The sequence below is a fragment of the Eschrichtius robustus genome, chromosome 12 (genome assembly GCF_028021215.1).
Source record: "Eschrichtius robustus isolate mEscRob2 chromosome 12, mEscRob2.pri, whole genome shotgun sequence".
Lineage (NCBI taxonomy): Eukaryota > Metazoa > Chordata > Mammalia > Artiodactyla > Eschrichtiidae > Eschrichtius > Eschrichtius robustus.
This window is the reverse complement of record NC_090835.1, coordinates 22956529-22983619: the sequence shown is the minus strand read 5'-3', so window position 1 is coordinate 22983619 and position 27091 is coordinate 22956529. Positions and strand designations below refer to the sequence as shown.

General features: G+C 41.0%; 1 protein-coding gene across 3 annotated transcripts in view; it reads right to left on the bottom strand.

Annotated features, from left to right (window-relative positions):
• Positions 1-3069: 3069 nt before the first annotated feature.
• The window catches only part of SUCLG2 (succinate-CoA ligase GDP-forming subunit beta), a 256473-nt gene continuing 232451 nt past the window's right edge, over positions 3070-27091 (bottom strand). For 2 of the 3 annotated variants that reach the window (XM_068557527.1, XM_068557528.1), the window contains one exon: positions 3070-4163. In XM_068557527.1, coding sequence (XP_068413628.1) covers positions 4048-4163 — 116 coding nt within the window. In that variant the 3' untranslated portion in view covers positions 3070-4047. Of the gene's footprint in view, positions 4164-4529; positions 5209-27091 lie in introns of those variants that run through there. The other variant, XM_068557530.1, reaches the window with a different exon arrangement.

The following is a 27091-nucleotide window of genomic DNA, read 5'->3' as shown; positions in this document are numbered from 1 at the left end:
ATGAAAGCAACCATAGACAAAATGCAAATAAATGGCATGGCTGTGAGTCGATAAAACTTTATTTACTAAATAGTCCCTCGGGCCTTAATTTGCCAACTCCAGATCTAGAAGGATATGGAAGAACACAGCCTTTCTTGCTCTTCCTCACACTGTTTTTTTTTTAACCACTATTATATGATTTTTCATTTATTTTAATTATTTGAATATATATTGTACCCTGCAAATAATCAGATTTTTAAATATTTAATTTAGAAATGTCAAAACACAATTTTTCCTCTCATTTTATTAAAACCTTGAATAAAAGTAAAATAATTCTTTAGAATGATAATCTTTTTTCTTGCCGAAAGCAAACTGAGAGGGATGGACATAGCATATAAACTGTAAAATAACTAACTAAAAGGGATTCACAGATCCAGTCAGGTCATTTAAAATTTCCTGGCTAGAGCCTGTGCTCCGCAACAAGAGAGGCTGCGATAGTGAGAGGCCCGTGCACCGCAATGAAGAGTGGCCCCCGCTCGCCGCAACTAGAGAAAGCCCTCGCACAGAAACGAAGACCCAACACAGCCAAAAATAAATTAAAAAAAAAAAAATTACCTGGCTATTTTACTAATGCATGAGTTGAATTACAACTTAAATAGAAAACTAAAATTGAGCAAAGGGCCTCAACGCCATTACTTATGTGGACATTACCGTTCAAGACAAATAAATCAAAGTCAAACATTAAGATGACTCAAGCAGCAACTATTCAAAAATCCTGGTAACCTGTATGCATGTGTAAGAATGGACTCCAAAGAAATGGTAAGAAATTAATAGAATAAAATCATGACATTTCAGAGTTGGAACAGTCCTTACAGAACAATTGGTTCAACATAATTGCTCTATGGTTGATGACTGTGGTTATCATCTCTTATTTTTTCTCTTCCAGAAAACACTGCTTCTTCTTATTGGGTACCCAATTTCCTTATGGAATTACCCCCTCCATTTCTTACTCTCAGCTCTGGTAGTTTGGGTGAGGGTGGTCTCGTTCCCAGGCCAACAAGTGGGTCTTTAACCCAGTCTGGACTCGTCAGAGCCCTGTAAACTCCTGGCCAGAGGACTGGTTCGGGGATAGGTTCCTGACCTAAAACTGATCATCTCAATTCTGGAATGTGTCTTAGAATTACCAGGAGACAACCAACCTCTCCCTCCTCTCTTCTCTCCTTCCTTCCTCCCTTCCTTCCCTCCCTCCCTCCCCTCTTTCCTTCTTTCCTCCCTTCCTTCCTTCCCTCCCTCCTTCCTTCCTCCTTCCCTCCCTTCTCTCTCTCTCTCCCCCTCTCCTTCTCCCTCTCCCTCCCACCCTCCCTTTCTTCCATCTTTACTCTTTCTTGCCCCCTGTCCCACTCCTTCTCCCTTAGGGATGCTAAGCTTGAGAATATGTACCTGGGATGGCCAGCAGCCATTTTGCCACCTTGTGGAAATGGGCTGCCTGAGAATGAAACCAACACAGAGACAAGCTGCTATAGATGCAGAGTTCACGCTCTGAGGCTCTGAGTTTCCAGATCTAGCCTTAACTGTAACCAAAAACATCTGCCTTTTGTAATTACAAGAACAAATTGTAATTACATAATTACTATTTCTTTTTTTTTAAAGAAAGCTTTTTTCTTAAGCTTGAGTTGGTTTTGTGCCACTACAAAAGAATCTATACAAATATGAGAGATTATTCAACCCAAAGAAGTGAATGTTGGTAAGTGAAAGGGTCAGGACTTTAATCTCCTCTAGATCTGATGCTGGTTCTAGGAGATTGACATGGTAGACTAGCAAATCCATTAAAATCTTACGTGCAAAGCAGTTTGGGTAAAAAAGTGTGTACTACTTTTCAAGCTTCTTGGATACTGAGTACTGTGTTTAGACTGTCACCTCCTTTCATGGATATTCTTGCTTAGGATAGGCCAAGTTTAACAAGTACTAATCAAATTTAAAGGAAATTATTTTTCACCCTTACATATAGTACAGCTGAGACAAAGACTCGAAGGGGACGCCAGAAGGTCAGAAATGTAGGGCACCCTGGAGGAGGTAATGTATGGACTTCAAATCCACAACCAACACCAACTGCCCCCACTTCTACTCTGTACTCAGTATAGCTGTGGCCACACACACACCAGAAATTCATTCCATAAAAATTTATGGAAGCTATACTGTGCTGAGCAACAGGGATACTATGCAAGCAACATAAACTCAATACTTTGAGCTTCCAAGAAAATAAAGCTTCCCACTTATTTGAAAATAAAGGGCTATTTGCTTGTTATTAACCTTGTTATAAAATAATCACATGAACGATTTAATTTCTTTATCCCCTCCTCCAAACTGTATCGATTAGAAACATCAATATGTACAGCCATGTGAACACAAGCTTTTACAAAGGGCAAAAGAGTCAAATATGTAGTTTTTGTCTAAATGACAGAGTATACATTATTTCTTTTACAATACTAACTAGTTAATCTATCAAAAACCAAAACACACTTAAAAAGACACTGTTAATATTTTTCATGCATTGCATAACAATTAAGAAAGGACATAAGATTGATCTATCAAATGAGCTCTTTCTCCATGGCAAATATGGATCTATAAAATAATGACTTTTTAACTTTTGTCCAGATATGAAATTTATGAGAACAATGTAAAAGCTGGTAAAAAAAAAAAAAAAAAAAAAAAACCAACAAAAAGGTTTGGTCTGTGACACATTTGTACATTGAGAGGAAAACTTTTAATGTTGGCACCTGAGCCTCACATATGGGAGGAGGTTATGTCTGTATATTTCCTTATGCAAACTGAGGTCACATTTTAACCTGTTAGACATCTGTGGCACTTACCTGGGCTTCTGGTGTGTATATAATGTTCATTCTTTCATTAAATAATCTCTTAACAGATACAGCTGCTGATAAAGTTGAGTAGAACTGGAATAATCCTGGGACAACCCAAATTTTCTAACTTTGGAGATATGCCTAAGACACTAAGGCTAGTGTCTTAGTAAAAGAAAAAAAATTGTTTGAGGAATAAAATTGATTAAAATAAGAAACACAGATATCAGAGTTTACAAAACAGAGGATTTTATTTGAATTTCTGTACAGATAAAAATTTACCAAAATTTAAACAAAAACCTAAATCACATTCTTTCCCACCATAAAGATGGACACTGCAAAAAAGCCACATTCTCCCAATTACATTTTCCCAGGTGGTAGATTCTGAGGGAAAATGGGAGGGGAGAGAAGACAGTGACACTCACAGCATAATTTAATTTTCAGTGTTGTCTCATCTTGAAATGACAGTCAGAGATTTCCAGAAGAATCAACCTTCTTCAGTTTTGATATTAACAGAGAAACTTCTACTTCAAAATCACAAATAAGGCTTCTGGCTTTATTTTTAGTGTGAGGTAAATAGTATATTCAATATTAAGGCAAATGGTAGGATACATGTATGGGGTATTGACTGCAGATCTTTCATTGTAAAATATATTTTGTAATATTTATGGATTTTCTAAACATGTTGGAGTTGGAAATTGTAAAAACTGTTGCAGTTTATAACACCTATTTGTTTCAATGTCTTAGCTGCACCTTTTGGTGGTAAAACTGTTAAATGTAATCTTGTCTGAGTTTTTTTTTTACAGCCTGTGATTTTTTAATTTTTTAATTTTTTTTTATTACACAGGACGAAAATTGTGCACCAAAATTGTTGTAAATGAGCCAGGGCCTGATTTCACATGCACACTGGTTGGCCACATAGTCTGCTCCCCAAAGTTGGCAAAATAATGCCTACCGAGCTAGCTCACCATGACACAGAAGTATTAGAATGCAGGGCATTAATTTAATGAAGACTATAAGGGAAATCAGATTATTTAGGCTGTCTAGATATTCAAGAAAATACAGATTGGAGTTTTTTACACAGCGATTCTTGCTCCTCCCTTCCCCGTTTTTTCCCCAGTGGGATAACCATTTTCTTCACAGTGATGAGAGAACCATCACTTTTTATGGGTAAATGCACTTCTTCTTCCAAGGGATCAGGACAAAGACATCACTTCTCAGCCACGCTGGCCACAGCTTTCTTGGCTGCATCCTCCAGGTCGACGGCCGAAGTAATGGGGAGTCCGCTGTTATTGAGAATGTTCTGGGCCTCATGGACATTGGTTCCTGGAAGGGGGTGGGGGGATGGTGTACAGTCACTGAGATGGAACTGGAGGTGGTGTCCCAGGAAGTTTCGTACAATCTGAAATCATGGGATGCCCGAGTCTCCTAACACCATTTAATTACAACTCAGTTCAGCTTTTTATGATCCAGATCTGGCTATTTAGATACATCCAGATGACAAATTTATTTTTTTCCTCTTTTCACCTCAAATGCCTGGCATTAAAAAAGATACTGCCTATATTTTCTCTGGCATTAAAAAAATGGTAATATGAGGTTCTTAGAAGACTGTGAACAAAGAAAGATTAACAACACCTTGTTCAACTAGTTTGAAAGAGGAAAATATTCTGAAATGGATTTATCCCTTGATTGAATAGTCTGAATACGGAATCTAAAGAAAAAGTTATGTACAAAAAATGAGCAAGAGAATGGTAAATCAAGGCGTTGGGATGGTATGGAGTACTGGCAGTAATACATGAGGATGCTCAGGACTAATCTATCTGTAGCTTTTCACCAGGAAGTAAATTAAATTCAGGTTCTAATCAACGTCATTGACGGGAAAGATGATGTGACAAGATCTGTATCAAGTGATGGTCCAGCTAGGAAAAAAGATGAAAGATAGGACTTGCAAGAGGCTAATGGACATTTTTTACTGATAGAAGTTGAAATTTCTGCTGCTACTCCACACTCAAGTGGACTTAATGTGGTTTTGGCCCATTCCAGAAGTCTTTTGTCTTAATGATCTCTTGAAATGAAGGGTCTGAGTTGTGACCTAATCTGAGATCTGAAGTTCAGAGAATCTGCCCACCTAAGGCCATGAATCCACTGCTTGGAGACAATGACAGTATTCAATGTGTCCATTTATGCTTCTTCCCCACTCTATATAAGTTCAGATGCCATGAAAATGAACATCGTAGCCTCTGATGATGTCTCTTGGCCATTCCTTGTGGATCTGTAGCGTTTGCGGGCCAAGCTACCCTACCCAAATGTGTTCTTCGATGACTATTTAACATGCGAAATGCTTTTCTCTTCTTTCAGTGTGAACAAGCCCCTGGGAGAAATGTGATAAAATTTAAGTGTCTTAAAGAAACATCTCACCTTACATCATCTCCCATGCTTTCATCTAGTTAGCAAGACAGAGCCTATTTATAAACAAAGACCTTGAAATATAGGCCTTGGAGGACCTCAGAGTATAAATTAAAAGGAGGTGCTCGGTCAGCATGTTTCATACAAAAAGGCCAAGGCCAAGTTAAGGAGGAGCAGATGAGCTGAGAAGGTGGTGCAGTGTTGATTTTCCCGGGACCCTGGGTCCATCAGAGCCATGGGGAAGGGGACACTGGGCACTGTGTCTTCCGGTCAAGGCTGACTCACTGCAACTTTACACAGGAATCTGACCAATGGCCTCTAGGGCAAGCAAGAACTTGCTCTAGGGCAAGCAAGAAAGGTAGGCAAGTTGTTACCTAAAATTCCCAGCCACCCATCCTGGTTGGGCACTCTATTAGTTGCATAATTTTGGGTAAATCATTTAACTCCTTTGCACCTCAACTTCTTTACCTCCAGACATAACATTGTGATCATCTTCCTCATGACTAATACTGATTAAGCACTTGCATACCAGTGCAATGCTAATCTTGCATACCAGATATAATGCTAAGTGACTTACATGGGGCATATGAAAACTTTACAATGACTATGAATAAATCCCATTGTCCCTGTTTCACAGATGAGATAACTGAGGCACAGAGAGGTTCACAGGGGAACGTCATAGTCACACAGGTTGTAAGAGGCAGACATGGTACTTGAATCCTGCTCTCTTTAATTATGTTCTAACGACATGCTGGTCTGTTTCCCTGTCTTTAAAATGAGGTAATAATGCTGGTAGCACAGGTTGCCATGAGAAGCAACTGAAATAATACATGTGAAAGCATTTTGTAAAAGGCGAAGTCTCTGTGGCAGTCATGGCTGGCTGTCTTCCAAAGATCCATGCTCCTCTGCTACGGGGGGAGAGAGCTACTGCTGGGAAGTGGCTGCCCAAACAGGAACTGCATTTCCCGGGTCCCCTCGCAGGCGGGAGGCTCATGTGACTGAGTTCTGGCCAATACACTGTGAGCAGAAATGAAAAACACGCCCATAACATCTCCATTGGTACTCTCTATATTCTCTCTCTCTTGGTTTTCCTTGTCTGTCTTCTGGAATGCTGTCAGCTAAGACAACCTTGGAAGACACTTTTTTCAGATGACAATGACTCCCTCAGCCCGGAAGCTTGAGTAACCCTGTAGAGCAGAGCACCTGGCTCACTCACCCTCTCCGACTTTATATGAGTGAGAAAGAAACTTCTAGTATGTTGCCTCTGACATTTCAGCACATACCTGTTGTTACGGGAGTGAGCATTACTTTAACTAACAGACTACTTTGTAAGGGTGGGAGGCAGCTTCTAAAATGACTCTTAAATGATTGATCCCGACTTCTTGGTGCTCACGCCCCTTGAGTGTGGGCTGGAGCCAGGACCTGCCTCTAATGAACAAGAATATAGCAAAAGTAATGGAAGGTCACTTCTGAGACAAAGTCCACTTTCTGTGTGTTCACTCTGACAAAGCCAACTTCCACGCTGTGGGCGATGGGCTGCCCTATGGAGAAGCTCACGAGGCAAGGAACTCAGGGCAGCCTCCAGCCAAAAGCCAAGGAGGAACGGAGGCCTTCATTCCAACAACCCAAGAGGAGCTGCATCCTGTCAACAACCATGTGAGTGTGCCTGGAGGCGACCCTCCCCAAGGCAGGCTGCGGCAGGACCCCAGGCTGCAACAATGTGATTGTACTTGTGACAGACCTTGAGCCAGAGGACCCAGCTAAGCCAGCCCTGAATTCCCCACCACAGAAACTTCGAGATGATCCATGTTCCTTAGGTTAATCAGCTAAATTTTGGGGCAATTTGTTTCACACTGGTACTTAACTAATGCAGATGTAAAGATTTATTATTTCATTAAGAACAACCTCAGTGTGCATTTTGATTCATTTGGTAAAGTTTCAGCCAAGGTCCCAGAGGTTGAAAAGTAGGACAGAGGATCACACTGTGGGAGGTGTTGGGTACCAAGCTAAGGGATTCCAACATTAACTTGTAGGCAGCGCTTTCATGGAGTAGTGACGCAGCGTGAATCAAAGTCCTGACAGACACAGAATTGAATCAGTCTTTGCACCAGGAGGTCAGTGCAAGTTAAATATGGAAATGTTTATCTCCTTCAACAGAGACATGGACCAGCACTCACTCTCCACCTGGCCTCCAACCTGCCAGGGAAGAAATCTATGCTAAGATACAGAAGGCTCTTCTCCCTCTTCCTTCCTCAATACACAGCTCCCAAGATCCCCATGCATCACCCCAAGAGGCAGTCTCATCTGCCTGAACACTCCTCACCTTCTAATCTACCTTTCCTCCATGTGATTCCTCCTGTGGGTACAGGTCTCACCCACGCCTGCCAAGCTCTGTCTAACTGGACTGAATTAGCTGTGCTAGTAGTAGCCATAATAATAATAAAAGCAATAATAGCAGCTATCACTTAGCACGGGTCACACATTGTTCTGGGGTTCTAAGTACACTAGCTCCTTTGTTCCTCAGTAGCAACCCTGAGATAGCTTCTATTATTATCTTCCTTTTGCAGAGGAGAGGACTGAGGCACAAATAAGTTAAAGGCTAGTCTAGCGAGCATGGCTAGTCATAGTTAGGAAGCAGTGCAATGAGCATTCAACAATGCTTGAAACATCCACGCTATACTTGAATAAGTCCTTCTTATGATTTTGTAAATATGTCATCATCATCATCATAACAACAATAAAAAAAATCTCTGATTTACAAAGTCCTCCCACATTACTTTATTTGACCCTTACAAGGACTCTGTGAGATCTATGTTTCTAAATGAACTTGTGAGTTTGGTGTTTATAAATCAGTTCTTTTTTTTTTTTTTTTAAGCCAAGAGCACTGAGGCCTAGTGACTGATTGGCAGGATTTGGTTTCAAAATCCTTCGCTTTTCAGACTCTATTTTGATTTCCCAGTGACTCCTGTTTGACATTTAAAACACACAGCACTTTCCCATGCATGAGATCATCTGAACCTCAACGAGGCTATAAGTTATTTAAGAACAAGGATCACATACAACTAGGATGTCTCCTCTTTCCAATCTCCCCTTCTGGCTAAACCTTCCATCCCCACTGTCCCCTGTTCTATGAGGGACCACGGGGTATTCTCTGTCCCAAGACGGACCTCGATTGTTCCCAAGACACTGACTGCACCTGACCCAAGGGTGGTCCAAACACAGACCACGGTCATTAGCTTGTCCAAATAGATTTGCTCTCCAGAGAATCTCAAAGAGTAGTTTCCATGAAATAGAAAGTAGTAGCATGAAAAGGACTTACCAGTCACAAGTAAGCAGGTAAGAGAAAGTCTGTGCAAATACTCAGAGGGTGAAAAAGTCAAGTGAAGAGACAAGTGTTGGAATGATGTTCCTGAGGTCTGCCTCCAAGTCAGACCCTCCTCCTCCTGAGGGCCAACTTTATTATGGTTCCTGCCCACTGAAAGAACTGTTTGTTCATGGTTAGCTGAGTTCCTTTTCATGTGTATGGTTGAAATAAGCTCCTGATCACTTTTTGGGGGGAGGGATAAATGGATTGATATAACCAACTAGCCAGTTCCTTAATTAATCCCCTCTTCAGCACCCAACTTAGCACCAGATATTCCCAAGGGGGAAAATGACTGACAAAGAAATCTGTGAACCTACAGAGAAGCTGGGGCTTTGGCCTGCTGTGCCCTCCAACCGGAGCTCTGTTGCCCTCTCTGCTGGGCAGACACCATACGTCCATGAGCTACCTGTTTAAATGACATTTCTTTGGGGATGCCTTCTTGTCACCACATCCCAACCCCCAATCCAGAGTAGGGGATTGTAAGATGAGCTTCTAGAATACTTTGTACATCTAAAATCACAGCACTATTTGGACTGCTTATTGATGTTGCTCTGTCCCCGCTAAGCATACGCTTCACGAGGGCTGCCACTTGGTCAGCCTTGCTCACCGCGTACCTCCAGGCTCAGCACAGTATCCCACACACAGGATGTGCCTGTAGATGGACTGAGTAACTACAGATGGGCTCATCCGTACAAAGTGTGCTCGAGGCGGCGGCAAGTGTGGGTGAGTCCTCTTCTGATCACCTTGCTGACCCAACACCCCCAAATAACGCTTTTTCAGGAGGTTGAAATCAAAACCCCAAATGGCCTGAGAGAAAATGAGGAGGGCTGCTCCTGAGCTTTCTCTAAGTTCTCAGGGGCTTCTGTCGTGGCCTCTTTCTCTAAGAAGGTCCATGTATTAACTGGCTGTACTGAGTGCCCTTGAGGGAGGACTCCAAGCTGCTGTCACTGCCGGCCGCCCAGGCACAAGAGGCTGCTGTGCTCAACGTTAACAACTAGCCAGCGGGGCCGGGGGAAGAGAGGGTGGGGTAGCGCCACACAAACACACGGCCCTTCTCTCCCTCCAGCTACTCCTGCAGGGCCATATCAAACTGCCTAATCGCTTCATCATTCCGGGATCCACTAAAGTGAATCTTAATTATACTTGCAGTTACACTTTAATTACAGCCTTAATTATTAAGCACATACTAGACATGCTCAGAACCAAGCAGTTTTGGAAGAGAACATCGCCCTGAAATATAAAGCTCGGGCACAGGAGTATGAGGAGGAAGGGGGCACATACAGAGGGGCCTTGGTCAGATGCAAATCTGTCACGTGAGGTGTGTGTGGGGGTGTCAGAAACAGAGGCAGGAAAGAGAGAAGCACACACAGAGAACAGATGAGACAGAAGGATGGCAGAGCCTGAGGCAGGAGAGTCGGAAAGAAAGAAACAGAAAGAGAGGCAGGAGAGAGACACACAGAGAGACAAGAGACAGAGAGGGAGAAAGGGAAAGAGACAAAAAAAAAGAGAGAGAGAGAGAGAGAGAGGCAGAAGGGATGAAAGAGGAGACTAGAGACAGAGACAACTAAGAGAATGAGAGACAAAGAGTCAAACAGAGAGTGAGGGGAAAACAAGTGAGGTTGCCAAGTCCCTTCTGCAGCAGCCCTACCCTGACCCTGCCAGCATCTCCCTTCCAGCACCCTGACTGGTTTCTCCTCGGCCGGCAGGGCTAGGGACAGGCCAGGGAGAAGCAAAGCCAGGGCAGGCCCTGCTGCCCACGGACCCTGCCTTGGAGAGGAATTACAGGTCGCTTCCTGGTTCCTGTTGAGAGAGCAGCTGGAAGGGGAAGTGGGGATGCACAGAGAAGAGGGTTAGAAAGAAAAACAGCAGTCACTGAAATGAGGTCGTTGGAAAAGAAAAGAGGAACAGAGGGAGCCTTGCTTGTTTGCGGATTCCTTTTGTTAATGATATTACGTGAGCATTTCAGGTTAGTTTCTTCTTGATTCACCAAGTGGCTGACATCTCCCATTCCCTCCCCAGTCTTTATTTCTAAATAGAAACCATCATAGCTGCTTTAAACTGTGACACAGAATCAAGAGTTCCAAACAGACTGTTTATGCCTGTGCACCCAATTACAAAGGAAATTGATCTCTTCCCCACATTTAAATTGCACTGCTGACATGCTCTAATATTTATTAAACGCTGCATTGCTTTTTAATGAGGCTGCAGGACAACACTTTTAACAACCACCTATACAGTTAACTGATCAACTCATGCTGGTCGAACTTTAGGCATTTCTTAATATCTGCCTGTTGAAAGCCACTCAGCTAAATCGTTACCTACCCACTGCATGCCTTAAAAACAGCAATACATAGAGAGTCAAAGGGGACCGATTTTAAAATGAAATCTTGCTCTATTGGTAGAGGATATTATAAAAAGAATAATAATTATTATTAAAATCTTTAAAAATTATCCACCTCTTCTGCATGATTTACCACTGACTTCCTGCCACTGGGTGGAGTGAGAGAGCTGTATACAGAGATGCCAGGTTAATTTATCAAAATTTGTTCTTTGCTTTCATTACATGGAGAGAAGACAACAGAAGTGGATACAAATTACAGGGCTTTGTTCAAAAGGTGCAGCCCCTCCCTGCCACTCAGGCCAGCTTTTTATCACAGGGCTGTGAAGAAAAGCACTCTCTAGTCAAAGGGTGCAGAAGCTGTCTTTTTAAAAGTATTATATTAATAGGAATTCAGCTTTTTAAAAAAGAATACAATAGTTAGCACTTATTTAGTATATGCTAGGTATAATAAATGTTTTTTGGACAAGTGACTAAAGGGGTTCACAAGTATCCTATCAGTTGAATCTTCAAAGCAACCCTAAAGTGGACATCATTTTTATCCCCACTTTACAGATGAGGTGACCGAGGCACTGGGAGGCTTAGGAACATCCCCCAACATCCCCCAGCAAATCACAGGCTGAACCAGGACTAGAACCCAGGTTTGTCTGACTGTAAAACCACATGACAACCACACAGCCTTGGCCTTTTAGTGCTAGAAGGAATCCCAGGGCTCCTTTAGGATAAGTCTCTTGTTCTCACTAGAGGAAACTGAGGTCCAGACATGTGAGATAATTTGCTCAGTCAAACAACCAGTGAACCATGACAGATCTGACTCTCCGGCTGGTGCTGTCAGGGCTAGCAAACTATGGCCTGGGGGACAAACCCAGCCTGCTGCCTCTTTTTGTGCCACCTGGGAACTAAGAATAGTTTTTACATTTTTTAAACAGTTGGGGAAAAAAATCAGAATAATACTTTGTGATACATGAAAATTACATGAAATTCAAATTTCAGTGTCCATAAATAAAGTTTCAGTGGAACACAGCCAAAGTGATTCATTTACAGATTGTCGATGGCTGCTTTTGTGCTACAGTGGCAGAGCTGAGGACTTGTGACAGAAACAGCATGGCTCATAAATCCTAAAATATTTCGACCTCTGCTTTGAGTAACTGAGTCCTTTTTTCCCTCCCCCTGGGACAGGAGAGGTCAGTGGAAGCAAAGCAAATTCTATGAAGCAGCAGATTCCTCCTCAAATGTTCACGGTCCCTGTGCCCTTGGTCCTCCTCCATTATTCTTTCAAGTGACAATCAGAGAGAGGTGGTGCATTTTCTTGGTGACACGTAAATTTAGAAAGCTTATCACATCTCTTGTGTCTTGTTATTATACTGTCGGAAATGGAATCATTCATTGAGGATGAGAGGCAAAGCTCCTGCTGCATCAGTGGCCCTCATTCATCTGAGACGATGGGCATCTTACATCTAGCACCTTGCAGGCAGCCAGCGGAGTCCATCCATGTGGAATCACTCGAGTTGTGGACAAGAGCTCAGATAAAAATGACAGCTGACATTTATTGAGCCAGGCATCATTCTAGGTTATTTTAAAACTAATCTGCTCTTGACAATAACCCTGTGAGGCTGCCATATTTTTATTCCCATTTCACAGATGAGGAAGCTGAGATTTAAACTTCGCTCTGTTACCAACTAGCTGAGCAACCTGGGAAAGTTACTGCAGCTGGATGAGTATCTCACTGAAATACCTTGTATCACATTTTATAAAAATTGAAGATAGCCTGTGGGGCTGTATCATGCACACCTACTTGCCTCAATGATTTCTTCTCCCTTGGTAAGAAAAAACCGAATGCCCAGGGTGTGAATGTGACAGGCATTCCTATGATGACAGCAGGCGGTGGCAGGAAGCGGAATGCCAGGTTTTTTACGTTTCCATGAATGGTGTGTATGCACTTATGATCACGCAAGCAGGTCTAGGATCAAGTCTGACATATAATTATTGAGGGCTTATGACAGGTACCTATGCTCTTGCTTTCAACTGTATGAACTCTCAAAAAAGTAACACAGATATTAATGCAAACCAAAGGTACAGGAGCCTTAATGTTAAACTAAAATGGGAGGAACCCTCTGGCAAGTAGGACACTTTACGGTTCTGCACCTGCTGGGATAGGACTGTTCTTATAAAGAAGGAGTGTTCCTACATACACCCTTATCTATCTGCATGTGGACTTCCCTTTCACGCCTTCCTTGAGTCTACCTCATGGCTTTCAATCCATGTATTGATACATTCTAATTTAAGGTGATTGCAGGAATTTTCACAGGTAATTTCGGTGGTGTGAGACTTCTGTCTGAAACGCTGGCTTTGGAACTCCACTGCTGCCTAAGAAGTGACGTGACTGTATCACTGCACAGGCTCTGAATGTATCTGGGAGAAATATTTTCCTGAGTAGACGTCATTGCTAATATTTTCCTGAGAAGAAGTTAGGTTCGGAGAGCTTAATATTGCCTGTCAAATGCTTTGTTGGCTCCTAACGATGTCTTTCAGAGCTGAGGATGGAGGGAGATTTAGACACTGGTACCATGGGAAGTTTCCAGAATTCTAGATCTTGATGTTGGTCTCTTCTCTACACCAGGCAACAAACTATGTCCCACTGTTTGCTTTCGTAAAATAAGATTTACTGTGGCACCACCATGCCCACTCCTTTCTTTACTGTCTACGCTGCTTTGGCACCACGATGGCAGAGCTGAGTTATTGTGACAGGGAATACATGGCTCACAAAGCCTAAAATCTGGCCGTTTACAGAAAAAGTCTGCACACCTTTCTGCTACACCAGCCAAATTTGTGGCCCTGTGGCCCAGCCTCATTTGGTGCTTCTCCAGCTTGAAGCTCCCACTTCCTACTTCTGATGCAGGGGCAGCTGTATTTCTAGGGAAGGAAGTCCCACCTGTGCTCTCTTTGAATCAACAATGGCCACTAGCTGGCTCAAGGGCCCTCACTTTCCTTACCCACATCAGTAACGATCAGAGAACTCTTTTCTGCTGAGCTGGGATATAGTCTCAGAATCTTTCTTGGCACAGACCGCAGGCAGCCACTGCTAATAAAGAGAAGATGGCATGAGATGAAAGCTATCTGTCTTCCCTGTTCTAAAACATTCCACGAGAAAGTTAGTCTCTCTGCTTAGGTAACTCTGCCTCCAGACAGCCTCAAGGTGGCGCTCTCTGGGAGAGGCTTATTTCACCTGTCACCTGTAAAACAGCACAGACTGAATCTGCTTCAGTCTTTTCCCTGATAGCAATGTCTCTCTCTCTCTCTCTCTCTCATTGATGGCTGACCAAATATGACTTTCAAGGGTTACATAAGGAACCTGAGGCATGAAGAAATGAACTGAGTGGTCACGGAGAAAATACTCAGGGAGCAGAGGGTGGTATTGCGAGGTCATAAGCAGGACGCGGGATATGCCCGTCCCCACACCTGCCACGTGCCTTGTTCTAGTGCTCCACCCCCAGCTTCTGCTCAGGAAATCAACTTTGGGCTCTTGTTTTTGAAGAGATGTCCATCACCTAGACTGGGGTGGGCACCTGACCAAAAGGCAGCCCACTCTTAAGGAGACTAATGACCTGTAATGTACCTGAGGGGGCATTTCCTTCCGTGCGGAGGGGCAGTCATTGGCATAATATGCCTTGTCTCTTCTTTGACTCTCACTGGCTCCACGGTGGCAGTGGAGAGACTTATCTGGCTGAAATGTGTGAAAGGAGAAAGTTGGCATGTGCAGCCCAGCCCCTTCCTCTGCCTTTCCTTTTGACATGCTGTTCACAGTGAGCCCAGGTCATCCTCTGCCCCGGGGCGGGAGACCTGCCCAAGGCCAGCAGTGGCCATGAATGGCTGTGGAGAGCCGCCTAATTCTGGGGTTCAGAGTAAGAAAGCTCACTGTTAGCATATAGTAAGGTACCTCCTTCAAGTTCTTTGTTAGAAATGAAGGTGCTATTTTGGTTTCCTTAGTCTTTTTTCCTATTTCTCACCAGGATCAGAACCCAGATGGGGAAGAATCTGTTGGGTCCCCTCAAAGACCCCAACAACATGGCCTAGTTGGATGGGCTGTAGACAACAGGAGGGATGGTTATTAATAAGCTTAAAAGATGGATGACCTGTGCGATCTGCACTTCTAGGGAACACAGAGGGAGCAGGCTGGCCTTAGCGAGAGGCTGAGGGGGTAGAGGCACCAAGAAAGAACAAGAGGGAGTGAGAAGGTTTGAGTAGGGGGCTTTCCAGGTGCAATTCCATTAAAGCCTTACACTAAACCTCCTTTTTACTAAGGTGGTCGGAGAATGAAGTCATTACATCCATAAAAATAAAACAAAAACAAAACACTGCATAACACAGAGGCCATCTTCCTTAAAGGAGGCCTAGTCCTGTAGTTACACTGACTACTTTCTTCAGGTGCAGTAGGCTTTTTCTTGCGCAAGGCAGCAGATGTCCAACACGATATAAATTTCAGTTAGTCACATGAACTACCTAGGGGTAAAATGAAAACTCAAATTGCCAAATATAGTAGATTCTTTGTCTGGAAACTTAAATATTAGATCTCAAAAAACTTTAACTAGCCTAATACTTTAGATAGGTCCTGTGAGACTTGGTCTAAGGTTTAAGTGTGACGAAGTTTAAGCATTCATAAGTGTTTATCGATTTTGAAAATGAGAGGATTTAAGGCTCGATGACAGAACAGGATTGTCTCCAATGTCACTGTCTCCAATGACACAGGGAGAAGATGCTAGTGATTACAAGGAGGAGAGGAGATAGATTGCAATGTGAAGTGTAATTGGTCCCAGTAAATAAGCACCCACAGGGGACAGTGAAGGAGGGAGGAGATGAAGAGGAGGTGAGTGGACACTGGCAAGGCAGAAAGGCCGGTGAGGAACGAGGTGTGTAGAAAATGGGGAGAGTGGGAGCAGAGGAAAAATGAGAATCAAACAGAGAGAGAAGAAGAGACGTGCCCTGACAGAGAATGTCAGAACCCTCCTCCAGGAGCCACGTTCCCAATGACAGCCACACCAGAACTGAAACATGGACAGAAGGGAAGATGTGCTTGGTGAGGCTGGGGTGCAGGCGGGGACCAGGTCCATCTCATCTTGCAGGGAGCAGGAACTGAGAAAGGAAGAGAAGATGAAAACTCAGTACAGAGCACAGCTGGAAAATGTGCAAAAAGGCAAAGAGGCCAGGGGTGTTATCAGACACAGAGCCAGACACCGGCCCTGCTGGGCATCTGACCTCACTCTGCCCAGGATGGTGCCACCACTCAGCTGGGGGGTCCCTTAGTCTCTGCTGACTCAGTGTAAGCAGCAAGCCTAGGGCTCAAACATTGTGAATGAAAACTTTTCCAAGCTAGTCGGTCACAGTCAATCTGCCAAGGGTTACTTTCTGATGGGAGTCAGAAGGATAATCTCCTCTCCGGGTCTCACGCCCTAGCATAACTGAAGCCTTGCCGAATGGACGGCTGCCAAGTAGACAGACACAGCTGAAAGCTCGGTGGCTGTCTCTTAACGCTTGAATGCTCGCGGTTTCTCTTCCCCTCAAGCAGACCAAACCATCACACAGCAGTTTCCCGGTGTCCATCTTAAGGACACTTGATTTGCATACCTCTGGCTGTGGCTCCAATCTGTCAGTATTTCAGGAAGCAAGTATAAAGAAGTGTCCACGGATAGGAGGTGCTGGTGCCTTATCAAGAAAGTAAGAGAAATAGAAGACAAAGTTTCTGACTCAGGGATGTTTACGTTCTCAACAACTTCAGAGAGAGTTTAGGGAACATTAGAAAGATTGGAAAGGATAAGGAGGGAGACCACAAGGGATTTCTGTTTCTAAAGACATCTGGCAAAAGAGAAGCAAAATGTTTATGTTGCTGAAACAAAATTTTGGTATTGGGTGGAAAAATCAAATTGAGAAGATCTGGCTAAGAGAAACAGGATCCAATCTATAGATTATCTAGACTCATTATTATTTCCTTATGAGCTTAACTTGGAATCATAATGAACACCTGAGAGAAAAGCAAATTCCTCTTCAGGCATATATGAGACATAGAAGTTAGTTGCAGATTGAAGTGGGACAGTAAGAAGGAAAAATGAATTCTAAAAAAGAAAAGTTCTCTTGAAGTTTTGGCAGATTCTGATCCAGAACCATAAAAATGCCCATATGAAATCCAAAGCTTTGGCTAAAACACATTTGCACACTGAATACACCAAGTTGTCAATAAATGCCTGTACATTTCTCAACAGTATCAGGGGTTGGGCTGAATTAACCATCTAGGTAATTTTTGTGCCAAGTATGAATACATTTCAAAAAGGAAAGAAAAACTAAAACTCATTTCATTTTATTTGTTCTTTATTCATTCCAGGAACAACTGTCTACAAAAGCTAAACTCCCCCCACCACCCCCGAAAAGTGTGCTTCTTCAATTTACCCAGGAGTCTTATGAATAAAAATAATCCTGTGTCTCAGCTGGTAAATTCTATTCTGATAAGGCAAGTAAATACATGTAATTATAAAGTTACCATTCTCAAAGAGGAGAGTAATCCTTTCCTTATCCACTGGTAAAAACAGCTTATAATTATTATACAGCTGATAACAAAGATTTGTCCACAAAATCCCACTAAATCAACAAGCCTGATTTGATTGATTAAAACTTCTAACATCAGGACATTTCTAATACACCGTGTGCAGCAACAGAGTCTTTAAAATGTGGGCCACAAATTGGTGAGACTGATGGCAAGGAACTTGGCTCTTCTGAATGGCCACATAACAGCCAAGAGAGGCCACCTGCTTTATTTATAGGAAACAGATGCTGAACTAGTAACAAATCACAGTACTGGGCTTTTGAAATATTTGTTATCTTGGTCATTAAAAATCTCACATTTATTCAGACTATACAGCCATGTGTCAGAGTATCAAAAACTTAGAAAGCAGCTAATAGATATTAGCAATAGTAATTATTTATTATTGTAATTCAGACTCTGGTAAGGTTTTTCTCCCACACTTAGTTTTTACATGTCACTCAGTTTTTCATAGATGCTGGGTTGGTGGACACCCCTGTCTCTTCTCACTTTTACTAGCTAGACAATAGTGGGTGTTCTGGGAATGTGAACCAATTTTAATATTAATAGAAATAAAGTTAACTTTGAAGTTTATCGGCTAAAACAAAGTATAGTGTCAAGTTAAACACAAACTATCACTAGAATTGTTCAAAATATTCCTGCTTCTTTGTATCACTTTGTCTTTCTCTGTCACCACCGACAATGAAGAGTTTGCTCTGTTTAGAAAAACAGAGGGAACCAAATCATACTCTAAGTTTGGGTAAAATATAACTGAATGCAGAGAGATTTGTGAGAGGAGCAGAATTTATGCTCTGACCCAGAGGAAAGCAAATGAAAAATTTACATTAAGTCTAAGAGAAATTCCTCAGAGGGCCCTGTAGTTAGCAACTTTTTCCCCACTGGAAGCACTAAGAACAAGACTTTCTGTGACAGGACATTTTGGGTTTTGACTGTTTTCTCATTTTAACTGAGCTGTACTGCAGGGGAACAATTTCCAATGCAGTGAGTCCTGAGTGTGGTTTACTGGGCCCTTCAAAATGAGGGTGACATCCATTTGTCTGGCATACTTCTCTTTGGATCTTCCCCTGTATTCCCACATCTCTGCCTCCACACAGGTTCCATCTGATGTTACAGCTTCATCTCAAACAAAGCATGACTAGATCCTAGTGTCATCCTCTCCCAGTCTCTCTATCTAGTTTCCACTTTTGACTTTCCCAAGTCCATCAACTGTGCCATCCTTCTCCTGGTCATAGATTTAACCCATAGCTCCCCACTTTCTCTCATCTCTTTTTCTACCTCTGCTCTTGTTCCTACTCACTTTTACGTCTATGCAGCAAATCTGCTTGGGTTTTAGATTCTACCTAATACTGTAGATTCTGGCTACTAACTTGATTGTCCTACTCAGTTCTTTTCACCCATAATATGTTGCTGCAAAACCGTTACTTTCTACAGGACAGCCTACTGATCTACTCAGGTCCTGGCTTGCAGTCTTTGCCACTGTTATGATCCCAGTACCAACCCCCAAATATGGAACAGATCTGATGACTTGCTTCTGATCCTTTACTAAATTTCCTCCTTCTTCCTTTTTTCCAATGATTCAAATCTTACTTATTTCCATGTTCAACTTGGAAATTCTCCTTTTATAGTATTTCGCTGCTAACTCACATCTGTAAATGTACTATAATTATAGTTGTCAATATTGAGTAAGCTTTAAAAAAAGGGTATGCCATATTCAATATCCTGTGATAAACCATAATGGAAAAGAATATGAAGAAGAATATATATACACAGTAGAAATTAACACATTGCAAATCAACTATACTTCAATAAAATAAATTAAAAAATAAAATAAAGGGTATGCTAATAAACGTGGGCTAAGCTACAATAGGCACAACTTAAAGGACACAAATTCAGTCCCTTAGCATAAAGAGCACAGAGGATGGTTTGTATTTAGTTTCCTTTACAGGATCTTTATGGATAATATGATCTCCAAATTTCTGTATTTTGTTATCTATGATCAGAGCCAAGAGTAGAGTTAGAGCAGAATTCTTCCATTTTCCCTTGTTTATTATGCAGGACCAATAGAATTTTGGGATAGGTCTTATCTTGGTGTGGGGCAGCCGTGTTCCCAGGAATCACACATATGGCTATTAGTGAGTGTCCCTGGTATGACCATGTTGAGCGTGAGAGCCTTGTATCTGTCTAAGGTCATTTATCACATTAGATGCAACTTCCACAAGAGAAAGAAAAGAATACCACTGAAGACTCTGGAAATGTTGAAAGCTCTCCTGCTTTTCCTCTATTGATAAAGGTCTTAGGTGCTTATTATAGGATAGCAGCTATTATCGTGAAAGGAGGCGAGTGGCAGAAAAGGTCACCCTACACATTTTTAGGCTAGATAAATTTGGGGCCCAGCATCCTCTTAGAGCTCATCTTCAATTCCCCTTGATAGGGTGGACATTGTAAGGTATCAACATTTCCACAAGCCAGGCTGGTGGTTATCTGGGATACCCCAATGGCTATTGCTACTAAGAGAGAAGCAGATTCTCTTAGGGCAAACACTGGTTAACATTTTATATATATTAGCTTGTATTGTTGATTTTTCTTTTTGTTTTATTTCCCCAGTTATCTAGTAACTGACATCATTTCTTATATTTCTAAGCATCCTCCTTAATGTCTAAAGCTCAATGGCTTACACATAGTATTTATCATATTAATTAATTAAAAAAACACAGGCATATATCTTGGAAATGTTTTAATTTAAATGATGCAAATCTAAAAAAAAAAAAAAGAGAGATACAAACCTGACTGTCTAACAGACTTAGACATTTCAAAGCTTCTTCCTAGTAGCTCAGATAGACCTTTGATATAGTCAATACTGATTATTAAGGGAGATAATCTTAGATGTGGTAGTTTGCACATTTAAGCATGTATACCATCCTGCTACATATGGTAAGCATACATTAAATGATGGGGATCATTTATTACTTCTGGAATAATAAGCATAGTGTGAAAATAAGAGAAGTGCTCCTTTTAATCCTTTGGGAAAAATTAAAAGTGAGGTAACTTTCTTTTCTAGGAGTATACTACAAGCTAATATTATAACTAAGGGTCCCTGCTGACAACAGAGTTACAGGGAGGATCACTACACAGAATAACTCCACCATAGCATGTGCTAGTTTCTAGTCATTTCCAAGTGATAGACACTAGTATGATTTGCTTATGGAGACCTGCTCCCCTTTCAGAACACAAGAAGAGATGACTTTTACAACCTGAGGCTCACTGGTCACTCTGACCCTGAAAACAGTCTGAGATCAACATTTTAATAAACAGTCTGAGATCAACATTTTAATCAGAGTTATATACCTACATTGATAAACCCATCAACTCCTTGATGAATTTTCTTTACAGTGCAGCCTTACCAATCATTTTCCTTTCACTGAAATGATTTTTAATTGGATCAATTATGTTGCATTTACATTTTTAAGAAATTTTAATTCAATCATATGTTTTAATGTCCATATTAAACTTTGCCAACTGGAGCCCCTCCTATTTTCATTTTTCTTTTGTGATCATTACTTCTATTAAGTCCATATGGTGCACACCTAAGTTTGTGCGGTGGAGAATCTCAGGGAGGCAGAGAGTGAGAGAAGAAAGAGACACAAAGAAAGAAGCAAACAGAGAAAAATGGACTGTAGCTGTTCTGGAGGCTTGACTTCAAAGGAAGACGGGGCTACACAGTAGTGTCAAAATACCCCTAGACTTTATCTTGAGAAGAAGGACTCTAGGGAATAACAGCACCAGCATGGTAATTGGAGAAATCAAGCTGTCCCCAAAATGATACTCCAGAAGTCTATCCAAGGGGCTGCTTGATCACTGTAATCTGAATCAGTTGACGATGTGGAGAGGACTTTTGCATAGTTTTCATATTAAACTGTCTATTTTCACTTCTCTACTATAGTGGTTCTCAGAGTGTGGCTTACAGAACCCTGGGGGAAGTCCCTGATGTAAGAACTACTTTTAAAGTAGTAGTAGTAGTAGTGGTGGTGGTAGTAGTAATAGTAATAATAATCTGCCCTGATGAAGCAAAAGTAATTGAGGGTAAAACTGTGGGCATGTTACCATGGGATCAAGCAGCATGAATCTGTACTAGTTATTCATGTTATTTTTCACCACCTCACATTCACAAGGAAAAGTTGCCACTTTCGAGTAAGAATGTTCTTAATGAACAGTAAAAAAAAAAAAAAAAAAAAAAAAAAAATTAATTGTATTAAATCTCAACCCTTGAGTATACATATTTCTAATATTTTGTGTGATCAAATGGGAAGCATACAAAAGGCACTCTGCTGCATACTAAACTATGACGGTTGTTCTGAGGCAAAGTATTTGTATAACTGAGTAGCGAGCTAAACCACCCACTTTTCCATGGAAGAGTGAAGAACACACTATGGTTGTTCACTTAGATACATGGCAGACGTTTTCCCAAAAATGAGTGAAGTAAGTCTGCCACTTCAAGGAAAACAGCTTCGCATTCTGTGGATAATAAGAAAAATTTGTATTTTCAAATGAAAATCAGAATTCTGGAAAAGTTGCATCTACCACCTTGACAGCTTCTCAATACTTAGAAGCTTTTCTGATAATAGTGTGATATTAACAGATATAAATTTTTTGATATTGTATATGTTGAAATGTGTTAACCTTTGGAAGATCTGCATAATCCAAAATTTTCCATATGATTAAATCATGCATGTGTAAAATCCACTTACTGTGCAAGACAGACCAATGGATTTCAATATAACAGAGCATAAAAAGTTCATTGACTACAGGCTCTTTGGTGGCACTAATGGTGGACTCTGGGAGGGCTCACACCAAGGAGTACTTCCCAGAATTTCTGCTGCCAGTGTCCTTGTCCCTGTGGTGAGCCACAGCTGCTCCCTCCCTCTACAGGAGACCCTCCAACACTAGCAGCCATGTGGCTGATGGTCTTGGTTCTCTGGCCGGGTGTCGGGCCTGAGCCTCTGAGGTGGGAGAGTCGAGTTCAGGACATTGGTCCACCAGAGACCACCCCCCCCCCCGGCCCCTTGTAATATCAATCAGCGAGAGCTCTCCCAGAGATCTCTGTCTCAACGCTAAGACCCAGATCCACTCAACAACGACCAGCAAGCTCCAGTGCTGGACACCCGATACCAAACAACTAGCAAGACAGGAACACAATGCCACCCATTAGCAGAGAGACTGCCTAAAAACATAATAAGTTCACAGACACCCCAAAACACACCACCAGACGTAGTCCTGCCCACCACAAAGACAAGATCCAACCTAATCCACCAGAACTCAGGCACCAATCCCCTCCACCAGGAGGCCTACACAACCCACTGAACAGACCTTACCCACTGGGGGTACGAACCTGCAGCCTGTGAACCTGCAGCCTGTGAAATAGAGACCCCAAACACAGCAAGTTAAGCAAAATGAGAAGACAGAGAAAAACGCAGCAGATGAAGGAGCAAGGTAAAAACCCACCAGACCAAACAAATGAAGAGGAAATAGGTAGTCTACCTGAAAAAGAATTCAGAGTAATGATAGTAAACATGATCCAAAATCTTGGAAATAGAATGGAGAAAATACAAGAAACGTTTAACAAGGAGCTAGAAGAACTAAAGAGCAAACAAACAATGATGAACAACACAATAAATGAAATTTAAAATTCTCTAGAAGGAATCAATAGCAGAATACTGAGACAGAAGAACGGATAAGTGACCTGGAAGATAAAACAGTGGAAATAACTACTGCAGAGCAGAATAAAGGAAAAAGAATGAAAAGAATTGAGGACAGTCTCAGAGACCTCTGGGACAACATTAAACGCACCAACGTTCGAATTATAGGGGTCCCAGAAGAAGAAGAGAAAAAGAAAGGGTCTGATAAAATATTTGAAGAGATTATAGTTGAAAATTTCCCTAATATGGGAAAGGAAATAATCAATCAAGTCCAGGAAGCACAGGGAGTCCAAAACAGGATAAATCCAAGGAGAAACACACCAAGACACATATTAATCAAAATATCAAAAACTAAATACAGAGAAAAAATATTAAAAGCAGCAAGGGAAAAGCAACAAATAACATACAAGGGAATCTCCAAAAGGGTAACAGCTGATCTTTCAGCAGAAACTCTGCAAGCCAGAAGAGAGTGGCAGGACATATTTAAAGTGATGAAAGGGAAAAACCTACAACCAAGATTACTCTACCCAACAAGGATCTCATTCCGATTCGACGCAGAAATTAAAACCTTTACAGAGAAGCAAAAGCTAAGAATTCAGCACCACCAAACAAGCTTTACAACAAATGCTAAAGGAACTTTTCTAGGCAGGAAACACAAGAGAAGGAAAAGACCTACAATAACAAACCCAAAACAATTAAGAAAATGGTAATAGGAACATATATATCGATAACCACCTTAAACATAAATGGATTAAATGCTCCAATCAAAAGACATAGACTGGCTGAATGGATACAAAAACAAGACCCGTATATATGCTGTCTACAAGAGACCCACTTCAGACCTAGGGACACACAGAGACTGAAAGTGAAGGGATGGAAAAAAGATATTCCATGCAAATGGAAATCAAAAGAAAGCTGGAGTAGCAATCCTCATATCAGACAAAATAGACTTTAAAATAAAGACTATTACAAGAGACAAAGAAGGACACTACATAATGATCAAGTGATCAATCCAAGAAGAAGGTATAACAATTGTAAATATGTATGCACCCAACATACGAGCACCTCAATACATGAGGCAAATGCTAACAGCCATAAAAGGAGAAACTGAGAGTAACACAATCATAGTAGGGGACTTTAACATCCCACTTTCACCAATGGACAGATCATCCAAAATGAAAATAAATAGGAAACACAAGCTTTAAATGACACATTAAACAACATGGACTTAATTGCTATTTATAGGACATTCCATCCAAAAACAACAGAATACACTTTCTTCTCAAGTGCTCATGGAACATTCTCCAGGACAGATTGTATCTTGGGTCACAAATCAAGCCTTGCTAAATTTAAGAAAACTGAAATCATATCAAGTATCTTTTCTGACCACAACGCTTTGAGACTAGATATCAATTACAGGAAAAAAACTAAAAAAATACAAATACATGGAGGCTAAACAATACACTACTAAATACAAAGAGATCACTGAAGAAATCAGAGGAAATCAAAAAATACCTAGAAACAAATGACAATGAAAACACGACGGCCTAAAACCTATGGGATGCAGCAAAAGCAGTTCTAAGAGGGAAGTTTATAGGAGTACCATCCTACCTCAATAAACAAGAAACATCTCAAATAAACAACATAAACTTACACCTAAAGCAATCAGAGTAAGAACAAAAAACCCTGAAAGTTAGCAGAAGGAAAGAAATCATAAAGAACAGATCATAAATAAATGAAAAAGAAATGAAGGAAACAATAGCAAAGATCAATAAAACTAAAAGCTGATTCTTTGAGAAGATAAAACTGATAAACCATTAGCCAGACTCAGCAAGAAAAAAAGGGAAAACACTCAAATCAGTGGAATTAGAAAAGAAAAAGGAGAAGTAACAACTGACACTGCAGAAATACAAAGGATCATGAGAGATTCTACAAGCAACTAACTATATGCCAATAAAATGGACAATCTGGAAGAAAGAGACAAATTCTTAGCAAAGCACAACCTTCCAAGACTGAACCAGGAAGAAATAGAAAATATAAACAGACCAATCACAAGCACTGAAATTGAAACTGTGATTAAAAATCTTCCAACAAACAAAAGCACAGGACGAGATGGCTTCACAGGTGAATTCTATCAAACATTTAGAGAAGAGCTAACATCTATCCTTCTCAAACACTTCCAAAAAATAGCAGAGGGAGGAACACTCCCAAACTCATTTTATGAGGCCACCATCACCCTGATACCAAAACCAGAGAAAGATGTCACAAAAGAAGAAAACTACAGGCCAATATCCCTAATGAACATAGATGCAAAAATCCTCAACAAAATACTAGCAAACAGAATCCAACAACACATTAAAAGGATCATCCACCATGATCAAGTGGGGTTTATCCCAGGAATGCAAGGATTCTTCAATATAGGCAAATCAATCAATGTGGTACACCATATTAACAAATTGAAGGAGAAAAACCATATCATCTCAAAAGATGCAGAAAAAGCTTTCAACAAAATTCAACACCTGTTTATGATAAAAACCATCCAGAAAGTAGGCATAGAGGGAACTTTCCTCAACATAATAAAGGCGATATATGACAAACCCACAGCAAACATAGTTCTCAATGGTGAAAAACTGAAAGCATTTCCATGAAGATCAGGAACAAGACAAGGTTGCCCACTCTCACAACTATTATTCAACATAGTTTTGGAAGTTTTAGCCACAGCAATCAGAGAAGAAAAAGAAATAAAAGGAAGCCAAATTGGAAAAGAAGAAATAAAACTGTTATTGTTTGCAGATGACATGATACTAAACACAGAGAATCCTAAAGATGCTACCAGAAAACTACTAATCAATGAATTTGGTAAAGCAGCAGGACACAAAACTAATGCACAGAAATCTCTTGCATTCCTATATACTAATGATGAAAAATCTGAAAGAGAAATTAAGGAAACACTCTCATTTACCATTGCAACAAAAGAATAAAATACCTAGGAATAAACCTACCTAAGGAGACAAAAGACCTGTATGCAGAAAACTATAAGACACTGATGAAAGAATTTAAAGATACTACAAACAGATAGAGAGATATACCATGTTCTTGGATTGGAAGAATCAACATTGTGAAAATGACTATACTACCCAAAGCAATCTATAGATTCAATGCAATCCCTATCGAACGGCCAATGGCACTTTTCACAGAACCAGAACAAAAAATTTCACACTTTCTATGGAAACACGAAAGACCCCGAATAGCCAAGGCAATCTTGAGAAAGAAAAAAGGAGCTGGAGGAATCAGGCTCCCGGACTTCAGACTATACTACAAAGCTACAGTAATCAAGACAGTATGGTACTGGCACAAAAACAGAAATATAGATCAATGGAACAAGATAGAAAGCCCAGACATAAACTTATGCACTTATTTTTGATAAAGGAGGCAAGAATATACCATGGAGAAGAGACAGCCTCTTCAGTCAGTGGTGCTGGGAAAACTGGACAGCTACATGTAAAAGAATGAAATTAGAACACTCCCTAACACCATACACAAAAATAAACTCCAAATGGATTAAAGACCTAAATGTAAGGCCAGACACTATCAAACTCTTAGAGGAAAACATAGGCAGAACACTCTATGACATAAATCACATGAATCACAGCAAGATGCTTTTTGACCCACCTCCTAGAGAAATGGAAATAAAAACAAAAATAAACAAATCGGACCTAATGAAACTTAAAAGCTTTTGCACAGCAAAGGAAAACATAAACAAAATGAAAAGACAACCCTCAGAATGGGAGAAAATATTTGCAAATGAAGCAACTGACAAAGGATTAATCTCCAAAATATACAAGCAGCTCATGCAGCTCAATA